The sequence below is a fragment of the Suillus bovinus genome, assembly GCF_016758785.1.
Source record: "Suillus bovinus strain UH-Sbo-P2 chromosome Unknown EDB93scaffold_108, whole genome shotgun sequence".
In the NCBI taxonomy this organism is placed as follows: domain Eukaryota; kingdom Fungi; phylum Basidiomycota; class Agaricomycetes; order Boletales; family Suillaceae; genus Suillus; species Suillus bovinus.
The window spans coordinates 74,801-86,100 of NW_024542164.1; the positions used below are offsets into that span (position 1 = coordinate 74,801).

Here is an 11,300-nt window from a genome sequence, read left to right on the forward strand (position 1 = left end):
AGAACCTGATCGTAATTGTTTCAGGCATTCATGTGGCAGATGGGAAGACGACATACACGGTTCATCCGATTCACCTGATTAGCCATGCCCTCAAAATTTCAATAAGCCGTCGCCCAAAGACGTAGAACTCCACCCGGTGACATGTTGAGCTTCTGTTCCCTGGAACGTTCGTAACGGAGATCCGACAATTGGGAGGCTTTGATCTCTTCTGGTTGCTATTAGTATCATGGGTATGTATGCCATCAGCATTGAAGATGATCAGTCGGGCATACGGAATATTTACCCACTGTCTCAGAAATGTAGTAGTTGATGGCAACTTGCTGTTCTCCACGTCCGAATCAGAGTTAGGCCTTCGCGATGTTGGCATCTCTAAAATAAGCGATGTCTAGGCGACTGAAAAACAATTTGAAATCGGTGAAATCCTAATCTATATATATCGAATAGCCGCCGGCTCGACGTCAATTGTATCCATGGCCCGGGGCAGCACTGAAGTGGGCACGTCTAAAGAAGGGACGAACAACATACAAACACCGGTTTTTCTGATCAGCACTGACTTCCTTGAAAGCAACAAAGGATCAACTACGTACTTGTCAGGACATAAACAGGAAAGTAGTCCTTGGATAGTCCAAGATGGCCACTATGAGTGACCTGGAATGCAGTGCTAATTTAGATCTAGTAGAAGACCAAGGGATATCGATTTCGACGAAGAACCCATGCTGATGATCTAGTGGCACCACTCGTTGCTGGGAATAGGGGGTGTATGGCGAGATCACGAAGCCAGGATAGTTGTGCTCACCGTTGGTTGTTGGCTCGATGGTGGAGGGAACACATATCAAATACGTCTTCGGCAGATCAGTGATGGCGGAAAGTACGGAGTGTCCAACTTCATAACATTTCGACTGGGGGCTTTAGTTACCAACTTCCAACCACACACAACTACATATGGACCGTCTCACTCACTCACAAGGCACACATGAGATTGAATGTTCAACCGCCAGCTTGGTTTGCAGGAGGCCCATTGCAAGTGTATCCACATTGAAACTGGCATGCGCTGTACAAATCACATCATCGCTCCTGTTCTAATACCTGAATCTCCAGATCCTGCATAACTTCCACATCCTCCTCGTGTACGTCCTGTTGTGACATATCGTGCGGGAGTATCAAGTTCAGCACCAAGGCAACAATGCCAGATATCAAAACTATCGTCAATGGTATTAGTATCGTGCGACAATAACAATATACGAACTCATCGACTGACAGGGCGTGCTTAGTAGAATTGTGATGCTCTCAAACAATCCTTGGAGGCCTTTATTAGGGTTATTCACACCATCAAATAGATAAGTAAAGATGTCGGGCACAAGAAGGTCCCCAAAGCCGAACGATAATGCTGCAGCGAGAATGAATCTGTCGCGTCGCGTATACTTGATATAGGAAAGGACGCGTAGGCCTGAGACAGCAACACTCGCAAAGAGGAACGTTGTCACACCGCCCAAGACGGGGTTGGGTACTGTAAATGGTAAGTGCCTGAAAGAGGACCAAGGGGATATAAGGCGTACTTGCGAGAAAGAACCCAGAGATCTTTCCGAGGCAACCGAAGATGATAAGGAAGACACAACACCATCTTCCTGCTGTGCGGTTTGCACAGCGAGTGACAGAAATGACACCGTTATTCTACGTCAACCACAATATAAGACCAAGCACCGCAATGATAGAAGATGTTGTCAAACCTGAGCAAATACCGATAGAGGAGTGACAGTAAATAGCGCAGAAATCAATCCACCTATCCCATCGCTCTGTAACACAGATCAGATCATGAATGGTAAGTATGTCCATGAAAAGACAAACCAGAACACCGCCTTGTATTCTTGAATCGAAATCTTTTCCCTCAACAGGGATACGGGACACTTCCGCAGATGCGGTGACGTCGCCAATTGCTTCCATTGCCACTGACACTGACATCGGAATTTCGTTTAGCCAGCCTGTCCCAAGTAAGAGACATACCTACCGTAAACTGCCAGCATAGGCAAAATAGCTGGTGCGTACACGTTAATCTTAAATCGGTGGACCCTGTCTTATATTGAAACTTCGTATCAACATGAAAGAATACTTGAATTACCATAAGAATGTGATTGCAGGTGCGCTCGTGATGGTGCTTCCGTCAATATATCCGGCTGCGCCAGCGACGATGCATCCTACCGCAAGCCCGACGATGATACTCGCATTCTTGAGGAATGGAGAGCCGAAAAGTTCTGTGAGAATTATGCTCACGAAAGAGAGGAATCCGAGACCTATGAACTGAGGAGAGCCCCATCTATCATAGAACGTAATTAATGTACTATATTCAAATTTGTCAGGCTCACGGTAATGCACGAGGAGACCCAACTGTCGGGCATAGCTGATAGATCCCACTAGTCGGGCGCGCTTGACACCCATTCGAACCACCACCCCAGTCAAGGATTCCAGAGGACCCGACGAGAGATGACCCGATCATGAGGATACAGGTGCCTGAGATAAGTGAGCTTTGAGGCACGAAACCAAGCCGCGATCATACCAGTGACTATAGGAGGAAAAATTCGTTGCAAAATCCGCGGAGGAAGAAATGACAATCCTATCTCTAAAGATGCGCAGATAAGGGAAGTGCCTTCATGACGTCAGTAAATTAGCTGTTGCTAGGACTCGTGATCGACTCACCAAGTAGCATCCCATAAGCATCTGGGCATGGACCTCGCGTGATAGTGCCATCCGCAGCAGTTGTCGAAGGACATGTGCCGTTGGCGTACATCATGTTGAAAATCTGCGTTCATCCAGCTCATCAAATAATGTCGCACGCGTAGAACCGAGGCGCGCATACGGCACTTGCTGTACTGAGCGTAGCAAAACTCGTCCCGACCACGGACAAAAGTCCAGTACCAAGATAATAGCCCCCCCATAACTTAAAGCGTGACATTTGGACTAAACTTAGAATGCCTGATTCCTAAATCAGCTCGCGTGAGTGTAAGTTCGTTGTGATCAGACACACCGGATCCGATGAGTGAAGCTGATATCATGTAGGATGATGTGTCAGAGTCTAGCATCAAGGTACTAGCAAAAATGATAGGCGGTGCAATGAGACCTGCAAGCATCGCAAGTGCATGCTGCAACCCGCTTGTTATAGCCAGCACGAGCGGGAGCTCGTCGTCGATACCATAAAATGGCGGTTCTTTGTTTCTAGCTGTAGGAAGAGATGGCAGACAGAGCCATCGATAATCATAGTCACCAAACCAGCCATGCTTCGTAGTCACTTTTTGTCGTACGACACTGAATACAGAGCGTGGGTTGGGATTGGCAACAGGCGACGGCTGCTCTTTGGTCACTGAAGACACAGAAGCATGCGACATAGTAGCGTTGTGCCTGGAGAAGTGAAGGCAGAGATTTCCGAGTGCTGGTGGGCGTGCAGGATGATTCAGGGAAGGATCCCGGCCTCCAGTTGACCTAGCTTTTATCATCTGATTCTTGACGCAAGCACGTGTGACAGGCACGGGCGCTTAGTTAGAGAGTCGATTTCCGAAGATAAGGGCTACGTTATCGGGGCGATAATTGAAACGGCCTAGACTTCGTCCCACGCACTCAGGGCATGAGGGTAACGCAGAGGATTGAATAACAGGCCCGCTCAAAACTGTCTGCAGTGCCACGGACCTAATTCCATGCACCTTGGGAGCCTTTGAAAAGCACACAAAGCCTCAAAATGTGGATGTACAGTAGTTGTGACATTATAGACTGTGTTGTTCCAACATCAATCGACACACAGTAAGGACATACCGTTGCTGATGAACGCAGTGAGAATCCGGTAAGAAAGGTATCATCTTGGTGCGTCAAAGACATAACGGTGGTTATTACCGGGCAGTCAGTGGAAAAAGGACAGAAAGCTGGCGAGCAGGAAAGAAAATATGTGGCGGGAATGCCGTTGGCTGCCGTCACCAAATCACACCCAATATGGGAATCGAACATAGCCACGCGACAGCCCACGTTAACCCAATACCTTCAGCTTCAATTGCTTCACTGTGACGAGCAACAATGACGAGAGCACAGGATAGTTTTACTTTTACGGTCGGAAAGCTCGGTAAGTGACTAGCACTCGACGCGTTCATAAGACTCACAATGTTGACTCCAGATGCGGGCATGGCTGTAAGTCCAATTTGAAGTTCAGTGTGTCACCCAAACGTGAAGTGACGCGGTGCAGATCCTCCTGGGCGACCGAGCTCATCTCATAGAGTTTCCATCAATACTACTTCCTCCTGGAGCAACAACTGGTTCGATAGTCAACATCGCGGTTCACCGGAACGTGGTTCAGGAGCGAAAGCGAGATCATGAGTTCTGGTCGCTTCAAGAAGATATCTTAGAGACATTTGGAAGTCACTCGCCTGAGAATCCGAAGCTCGAGGTGAGCAGTACCTACTTCATTTTAGTCCGCCTCGCTCATACCACCGTTTTTAGGTCCGCAATGTCACCCAAACCTCTGTCACTCTCGAATGGCCGCCCATCAAGCTCGCCACTGCGAAGTTACGCTCGCTCGACATATACAAGAACGGCCAACGCCTTGCTTCTATTCCTAATGCACTCACCAACTACTCCACAAAGCTTTCTGGACTCTCAGTAGATACCCAATACACTTTCCAGCTCCTCCTCCGTACTTCCGCAGGAACCTACCCCTCGAACCTCATCCAAGTGCGCACGCACACGATCGCAGATACAAGCGGAATTTCAGTTTGTTTCGCAAATGTTACAGACAGCGTATTGCTGGAAAATGCAAAGCTTGCTTTGAAAGAGATGCGCGCAAAGTGGAGCGACAAAATTCAAATCGACACGACGCATTTCGTGTGCACTACTCCTGCGGTCACGCCCGCAGGTGCGCAAGCAGCCGGTGGTGTTGCAGCAGCCCCAGGTGCAGAATATCAACGTGCCTTGCAGCTAAGCATCCCTGTGGTTCAACCGCAGTGGATTTTAGCGTGCCATAGCGAAAAGAAGTACGCATATACACGTTTATCTATCCATGACGTTTCTAGTTGACAATTATTTTTGTTCAGAATGGTGCCGATCTCGGGTTACTATCTCGGCGTCACTCCGCCCAATTCTGCATACTCCCAGCGTCCTCAATCGATGTCACAGGCTTCTCTTCCCAGTTCCAGCACAACTCACAAGAACTCGGCATCGCGTCAAAGTCTCCCGTCAATGCGCCGTCCTACACCACCATCCGCAACCCCGCAACGACCAATCGACGAAGAAGAGGACGAAGATGAACAACCGCCTCCGCCTAAACCGTCGCCCTCTGAAATGAAGCACAAGAGCAATGGTACGATGGATAGAAATTTCAGGTTCCCAACATCACCAACCAATACTCAAGCAGTTCCGCCCGTCCCCTCTCTTCCTGCACAAGCACCCGCTCCCAAGCCTGTGCATAATGCAGGTTCAAACCGTTCAAATGAAGATGACATGACGCCCCGTAGCGGTGGTCGTACCATCCAGTGTAGAAGTTCCTCCCCCTCCTCCGGTGGAAAAAGAGATCCGGAAGAGTTTTGTAGAATCTGAGGATGGCTATGAGGAAGTTGGCGAGACGGTGGAAATCGACTTGCGGTGAGAATTGCAGGATGTTCGCCGTATACTTTGCTATGTAGCCTTTATGTTCTGGACTTGTGATTTGGCTGCGCTGTGAGCGAAAATGTTCGACGTTTCAGTCATAATATCATTAATCGAGGTTTCGTCCTGCATGTAATGCCATATCCTTTGCCCAGCTATTCCAGAGAACGGAGAAGCGAGTAGTACTGAGATCCACGACCCGTCCTTGCTGTCGAACTAGGGGAGCAGGAGGAGTAAATTTTTACCTTCATAATAATCGAGAGCGCTTACCGTATAAATACTAGCGCCCAATCATTGCGAGCGTCTCAGTTCTTTCTAGAGACTGAGACGTGAGTCTACGCCTTACCGTTATTGTTACACTTAACTGACTTAGCGTAGTTGCTCTTACCTGTTAGGTACACGCTTCGTCAATATGAGTTCTTTCTAGAGACTGAGACTTGCTCTTACCTGTTAGATCCTTCTATCCCGCTCTACCTCTAATCTCTAGAGGGATATGTAGTTGCAGTACCTCAAACCTGTCCAACTAACATCGTTCAATTCGCTGACACAGGTATTAGCGACGTGCAGCACGAATCAATCGAATCGAAACTTCGGTATAGTGAATATGCAGGCAAGACAGCGACTTGAAGTCAAGTGTGTACATTCTATCTAACATCTCCGTGAATCAACTGCCACAAAAACATCATCGTGGGGTAGGGCTAGATATATTCAATTTAACAAATGCGAGGACAGATGGTAAGGACTAAGGACTCACGCGTCTCGGCAACTTGACCAGCGTGTCCCATGTGCCATGCGACTCAAGTCAAGCTCGGCACCTCCTCTTGGGATGACCAATAAAGTCCAAGGAGTATAACATGCATGTTGGGAAGCGGGAGGTACCCAGAAAAGGAGACGACGATCCGGTCCCATCATCCATCCATTAGGCTGCAGTAAGAAAGGGGTCCAATCGGAATCATGATGCGAGGTATCCTCAAGGAGGTCAGCAGGGTTACACAGCGCGTGTTCCAACTTGAAATTAGATGAGAAGGAAATGGAGTGATGGTTCCAAGTAATGGGTGACATGGCGGGACGATCCTGTGTGTGAGGGTTTGTGCAACTTCTATCTAATGAATGGGAATTGGTGTTCTCCTGACATGTTTGTCCCATCGCTGCATCCCACAGTCGCACAGTATTATCAATAGAACCAGATGCGATGCGAGTACCATCCGGTGAGAATGAGACTGAGTAAACTGGTCCAGTGTGCCCCTCCAAGGGCTCACCCAATGGCTGTCTTGTCCATGCATCCCACAGCCGCACAGTATTATCCTCCGAACTAGACGCAATGCGAGTACCATCTGGTGAGAACGAAACTGAGTAAACTGGTCCAGTGTGCCCCTCCAAGGGCTCACCCAATGGCTGTCCCGTCACTGTATTCCAAAGCCGCACGGTATTATCCCAAGAACCAGACGCGATGCGAGTACCATCCGGTGAGAACGAGACTGAGTAAACTGGTTCAGTGTGCCCCTCCAAGGGCTCACCCAATGGCTGTCCTGTCCATGCATCCCACAATCGCACAGTGTTATCCAAAGAACAAGACGCGATGCGAGTACCATCCGGTGAGAACGAGACTGAGTTAACTACCTCAGTGTGCCCCTCCAAGGGCTTGCCCAATGGTTGTCCCGTCCATGCATCCCACAGCCGCACGGTATGATCCCCTGAACCAGACGCTATGTGAGTACCATCCGGTGAGAACGCGACTGAAGTGACTAGAGCATGCAGTCTGATCACGATCTGAACAGCCGTCCAGTTCACATGACGTCCGGATGTCAGGCGAAGGTTGTTCGGAAACCTCGCGGTAAAATTGGCAGCTATGGTGGAGTTGATGGGTGAGAATGGCAGCACTGATATATACAAATGTGGGGTGCTGTGCAAAATCATGGACCCAAAGACTTGAATGAATCTTTGCACATCCGTTGTGGTAGACCGCACATCTTTGTATCTGTTACAAGAACATCTAGACGCTTGGGCCCCTACCATTTTTCTCCTAATCCTCCTCATATCAGCCCTCGCATCATACCCTTACCCCGACCTTACCCTTGTCATCCTCGTCATCCTTGCATTCCCCTTCGCTCTCTACCTGTCGCTTCAGCAAAGCCAGTACATCTGGCCGGACCCTTTCGCTGACGAAGCATACCCATGCTCCGTTCCACCACCTGACTGATCCTGTGGACAGTCCCCTTGCCTTTACCGTCCGGACGGTAACCTATGATCTGATGCATGACGCATCCCCTTTGCCCTTTTCCCTTTCTTGATCTCTGACTCGATGCGCAGTCGCACATGCGACTTATACTTAGATCCGCAGCTGCACGATCGTGCCCCTGCGCGTTTCACTTCTTATTTCGATCTTTGACTCACTTTCTTATCTGCACGTTCAGAGCTTGCCCGTGTCTCACTTCGAACATGCCTTCCTTTTATGGTCATACCCTTTACCAATTGCTTCTCTTGGTAGTACGAGTTATCATCCACTAATACACTTCCTGTCCTTTATATAAACTCGCTACCATGTAACATATTCCTTAACTTGAATCTACTTGGTTCTTGACCTCCTACTCTCACCAGAGTGATCCTTTCTGCCTCGCCAGCAGTCTATATTCTATCTTCTTATCTGCTCCTCGCGGATAAGCCTATAGTCTCGATCTTTACTCATCGACTTCGTCGACGAGCAAAGCCCCTGTTAACTAGTCGGACTTCTGTCCTTCTAATTAACGACGATCTTACGATTAACCTTCGGGTGTCATAAGCCTTGGCCGATATAGCTTATCGTCTCGCACCCGCGTGACATAAGCTACCCGATTTGGACATAGGCGTCAAATCTTACTTGCCGAAGCCTCGCCAAGTAAGACCCCTAACCTTGGGCTAGCCCAAGGACATCCTCGACCGTTGACGACACACGCTCTGTTTGAGCGTCGCCAACAGATACCATCCAAGTCGTAACAGTATCCAGAATGGCCCTGTGATTGGTTGTAAGACGTTCATTTCATCCGACGTTATCTGGTAGCCATGTACTCACTTTCAACCACTGAGCAATAAGTGGAAGCACAATTATTGCGCCCCTGATTGCATTAAGAAGGCCGAGTGCCTCAATCCAGAAGAGCAGTCGCTCGTCGTCGTCGAATAACTTTATTGTGTTGGCAAGCTCCGAGTCAAAGTCCGATGCTGATACATGTGCAGCCAAATATCGACAGGAATAGGACAGATGTGGTGAAATGGATGTTTTGACTCGTTGAGGCAGCTCCGGATCTCCAGAATTAGGGAGGTAAGATGACTTCAAATCACAGATATTGAAGCGAAGGCAATTTTCCATCACTTGTAGTGACGCAAATGCAAGGTCGCATTGTTGCGCCTTAGAGACCTCGACGAAAAAGTCACCGCTGGATGATTTTTCTGTAAGAAACTCTTGGAAGGATGCATGAAGGGGTCGGACAGGAATAGGTGAGCCCGATGTGCCACTGAGGAGGGCTCCCATATATTGCATGATGTCCACTTTATAATCTTTGTTGTGGCTTGGAAAGCAGTCCCGCAAAGCGGTGAGGGAATCAAAAGGAAGGGGTTCAGCCATGCTGAGTATCTGTCCCATCACGGAACGAAACCCCGCTAGTGCTTCCTGGTACTCGTCATCACGATAACGATCTCGCGGCAAGATATCTGACAAAATAAGCTGATACATGTCATAAAGCTTATCTGTCCACTTCCCAGGATCGCGGGTAATAACAGTTTCAAAGCAAGACCTTGCGTTTACACCGGGAAGATCTTCCTTAATGTACTCGCATGCAAGACGTGCCCACTCGAAAAGTCCATCGGCTTTTGCAGCGAGGTTTGCGAACTCTTTGTCCCCAAAACGCGACAGCCCTTCTAGCTTGTCAGATACAAAAGCGCATATATCGCGCTCTGCCACCGCTGCTGGAATCTCGTCCATGGACAATCGTAAAATATGACAAGCACCTTCAAATTGCTTGTCTATATCGTGATCCGGACGAGAAGTGACGAGAATTCGAAAGTTGGAAGGGAGTTCGGTGATTTGGGGAAGTCCTTTGTCCTTAAGTTTACCGGTGAGTATGCGGAGGAGGTTACGCTGCGTCTCCGATATACCACTCTCATCCAGTGCTTCGATCACGATCAAGACAGGCCCTACGCTTGACGCAGAGAACTTCTTTAGCGGTTCCATGAGAAGCTCATGCCACTGTTGGATAATGTCTGTTGTGTTCTTGAGTGAGTTTGCATTCTTGATTGCATCCGCTAACGCTCATTTCATCCCTGGATCATGATCAGCAAGGTCGCGTGCGATGGTGGAGAAAATCTTTTCATGGCGACGATCTGCTTCTCTGTGCCGGTCGAAACAAAAACATGAACCAAGGCCTCCTGTTTCCTTGAACCAGTTGGCAATTGTGTGGGCGATGGCTGATTTGCCTTTGCCTGCAGGGCCGGATAGCCACATAACACGCTGAACAGAATCTCTGCCGCTGTTTATCCAGTTGGTAATTTTGGAGAGAATGTCCGTGCAAGTGCCTGGCAGACATTACTTCGTAGTATCTAGTCCTGCACCTCCTGCATAAGCCATGCCGCTGAGATCGAGGGTTTTGCCTTTGAGAGTATGAGTACATTTAAGATTAGAGGCACGTAAGAATCTTTACCCGCAAACTGGACAAAGATAGCTACATCCTGAAGAGTTTGATCCCGAAATAGCTGCATGAGCCCATCCAAGGCGTTGTTGTACCATGTGATGATATCATCTGTTTCTGTGAGGATGTTTTTACCGACTCTCTTCCCTATTGTCATAGTAAGTATAAAAGCCACGTGCCAATAGTTCCGGACAAGCAGTGAAGACTTACTGTAGCTGCCGGACAAGTGCTTGGACAACTCAATGGATGTGGATCAATCATCTGAGTCCTGGATGTCCATAGGTATGTTGTGTTTGTGTGATTTCTTTCCATTGACCAGACATGTCATAGATGCATTGGATGATATCTACCTTGGGCCAGATGAGGACTTGGACTCTGATTCTGGGTCATCGAATGGTCTGGATGTCTTGGATAAAATTCCCGTTATGTCACTCAATTCAAATGCACATATCCTAACTTTTCATATTCATTAATTACTTCCAGCTCAATCATATCCAGTGCAGGCTGATGATCTCCCTCTCTTCAATGATCCGGACTTGTATCTTGAGCCTGAGGATGACATTCCTGGTATGTATCTCAATGCAAATGCATGTATTCTAACCTTGAAAACTCATGAATTAATTCCAGCTCGATCATATCCGGTGGGGGCTGATGATCACCCTCTATTCAATGATCCGGACTTGTATCTCAGGCCCAAGGATGATTTGATTGAGTTTGATGATCCTCCGGTTGTACCAGATTCACCAATGACTGGTAAGTCAATTCATATTGTGTGATGTAAATGTTTCATGGCATTTTGTTAGTGAATGAATTAACTCCGGACACTCAAGCGGCCACTCCAGCTGCTCCAGAGGCCCCATTAAGTTGTATGTTTATTCATGTCATATCATGACTGTTATTGATGTTATCCCAAGCGAGTTCAACCACTCCCAAATAGTGATGTGCAAGGCCCGGCTCGGCTCAAAAGCTGGGGCTACGGCTCGGCTTGATAGGGCTCAGGCTCCTTCAGATTGCAGGCCAGGCCCTCCC

General features: G+C 48.2%; 5 protein-coding genes across 5 annotated transcripts; 2 read left to right on the top strand and 3 right to left on the bottom strand.

Annotated features, from left to right (window-relative positions):
- Nucleotides 1-979: 979 nt before the first annotated feature.
- Nucleotides 980-3,934, bottom strand: EDB93DRAFT_1180914 (xanthine/uracil permease). Its single transcript, XM_041450647.1, has 12 exons — nucleotides 3,020-3,934; nucleotides 2,852-2,967; nucleotides 2,692-2,794; nucleotides 2,552-2,641; nucleotides 2,361-2,505; nucleotides 2,117-2,311; nucleotides 2,006-2,067; nucleotides 1,846-1,952; nucleotides 1,728-1,793; nucleotides 1,557-1,671; nucleotides 1,259-1,507; nucleotides 980-1,199 (listed from the first exon to the last, which is right to left on the bottom strand). Exons 1-12 carry the CDS (start codon nucleotides 3,483-3,485, stop codon nucleotides 1,066-1,068), a joined length of 1,848 nt encoding a protein of 615 aa, XP_041302006.1. The 5' UTR covers nucleotides 3,486-3,934; the 3' UTR covers nucleotides 980-1,065.
- A 119-nt stretch (nucleotides 3,935-4,053) lies between these two features.
- Nucleotides 4,054-5,614, top strand: EDB93DRAFT_1256003 (uncharacterized protein; the record flags this gene model as incomplete). The annotated part of the gene is made up of 6 exons (XM_041453880.1): nucleotides 4,054-4,099; nucleotides 4,151-4,164; nucleotides 4,220-4,420; nucleotides 4,474-5,003; nucleotides 5,064-5,443; nucleotides 5,484-5,614. The coding sequence occupies 6 exons, from the start codon at nucleotides 4,054-4,056 to the stop codon at nucleotides 5,612-5,614; spliced, it is 1,302 nt and encodes a 433-aa protein (XP_041302007.1).
- A 3,015-nt stretch (nucleotides 5,615-8,629) lies between these two features.
- On the bottom strand, nucleotides 8,630-9,817 carry EDB93DRAFT_1340509 (uncharacterized protein; the record flags this gene model as incomplete). The annotated part of the gene is made up of 1 exon (XM_041455454.1): nucleotides 8,630-9,817. One exon carries the CDS (start codon nucleotides 9,815-9,817, stop codon nucleotides 8,630-8,632), a length of 1,188 nt encoding a protein of 395 aa, XP_041302008.1.
- Nucleotides 9,818-10,168: 351 nt separating this feature from the next.
- Nucleotides 10,169-10,428, bottom strand: EDB93DRAFT_1256005 (uncharacterized protein; the record flags this gene model as incomplete). Its single annotated transcript, XM_041453881.1, has 2 exons — nucleotides 10,169-10,233; nucleotides 10,284-10,428. The coding sequence occupies 2 exons, from the start codon at nucleotides 10,426-10,428 to the stop codon at nucleotides 10,169-10,171; spliced, it is 210 nt and encodes a 69-aa protein (XP_041302009.1).
- Nucleotides 10,429-10,513: 85 nt separating this feature from the next.
- Nucleotides 10,514-11,208, top strand: EDB93DRAFT_1108488 (uncharacterized protein; the record flags this gene model as incomplete). Its single annotated transcript, XM_041447846.1, has 6 exons — nucleotides 10,514-10,553; nucleotides 10,602-10,667; nucleotides 10,755-10,838; nucleotides 10,899-11,024; nucleotides 11,075-11,137; nucleotides 11,186-11,208. 6 exons carry the CDS (start codon nucleotides 10,514-10,516, stop codon nucleotides 11,206-11,208), a joined length of 402 nt encoding a protein of 133 aa, XP_041302010.1.
- Between the last annotated feature and the right edge of the window lie 92 nt (nucleotides 11,209-11,300).

Coding starts and splice junctions, on each gene's coding strand:
- EDB93DRAFT_1180914 (XM_041450647.1), bottom strand. CDS start 3,485: ATGATAAAAGCTAGGTCAACTGGAGGCCGGGATCCTTCCCTGAATCAT. Junction 2,968..3,019: donor AGCTTCACTCATCGGATCCG/GTGTGTCTGATC, acceptor TTTAGGAATCAG/GCATTCTAAGTTTAGTCCAA. Junction 2,795..2,851: donor CGCTCAGTACAGCAAGTGCC/GTATGCGCGCCT, acceptor GGATGAACGCAG/ATTTTCAACATGATGTACGC.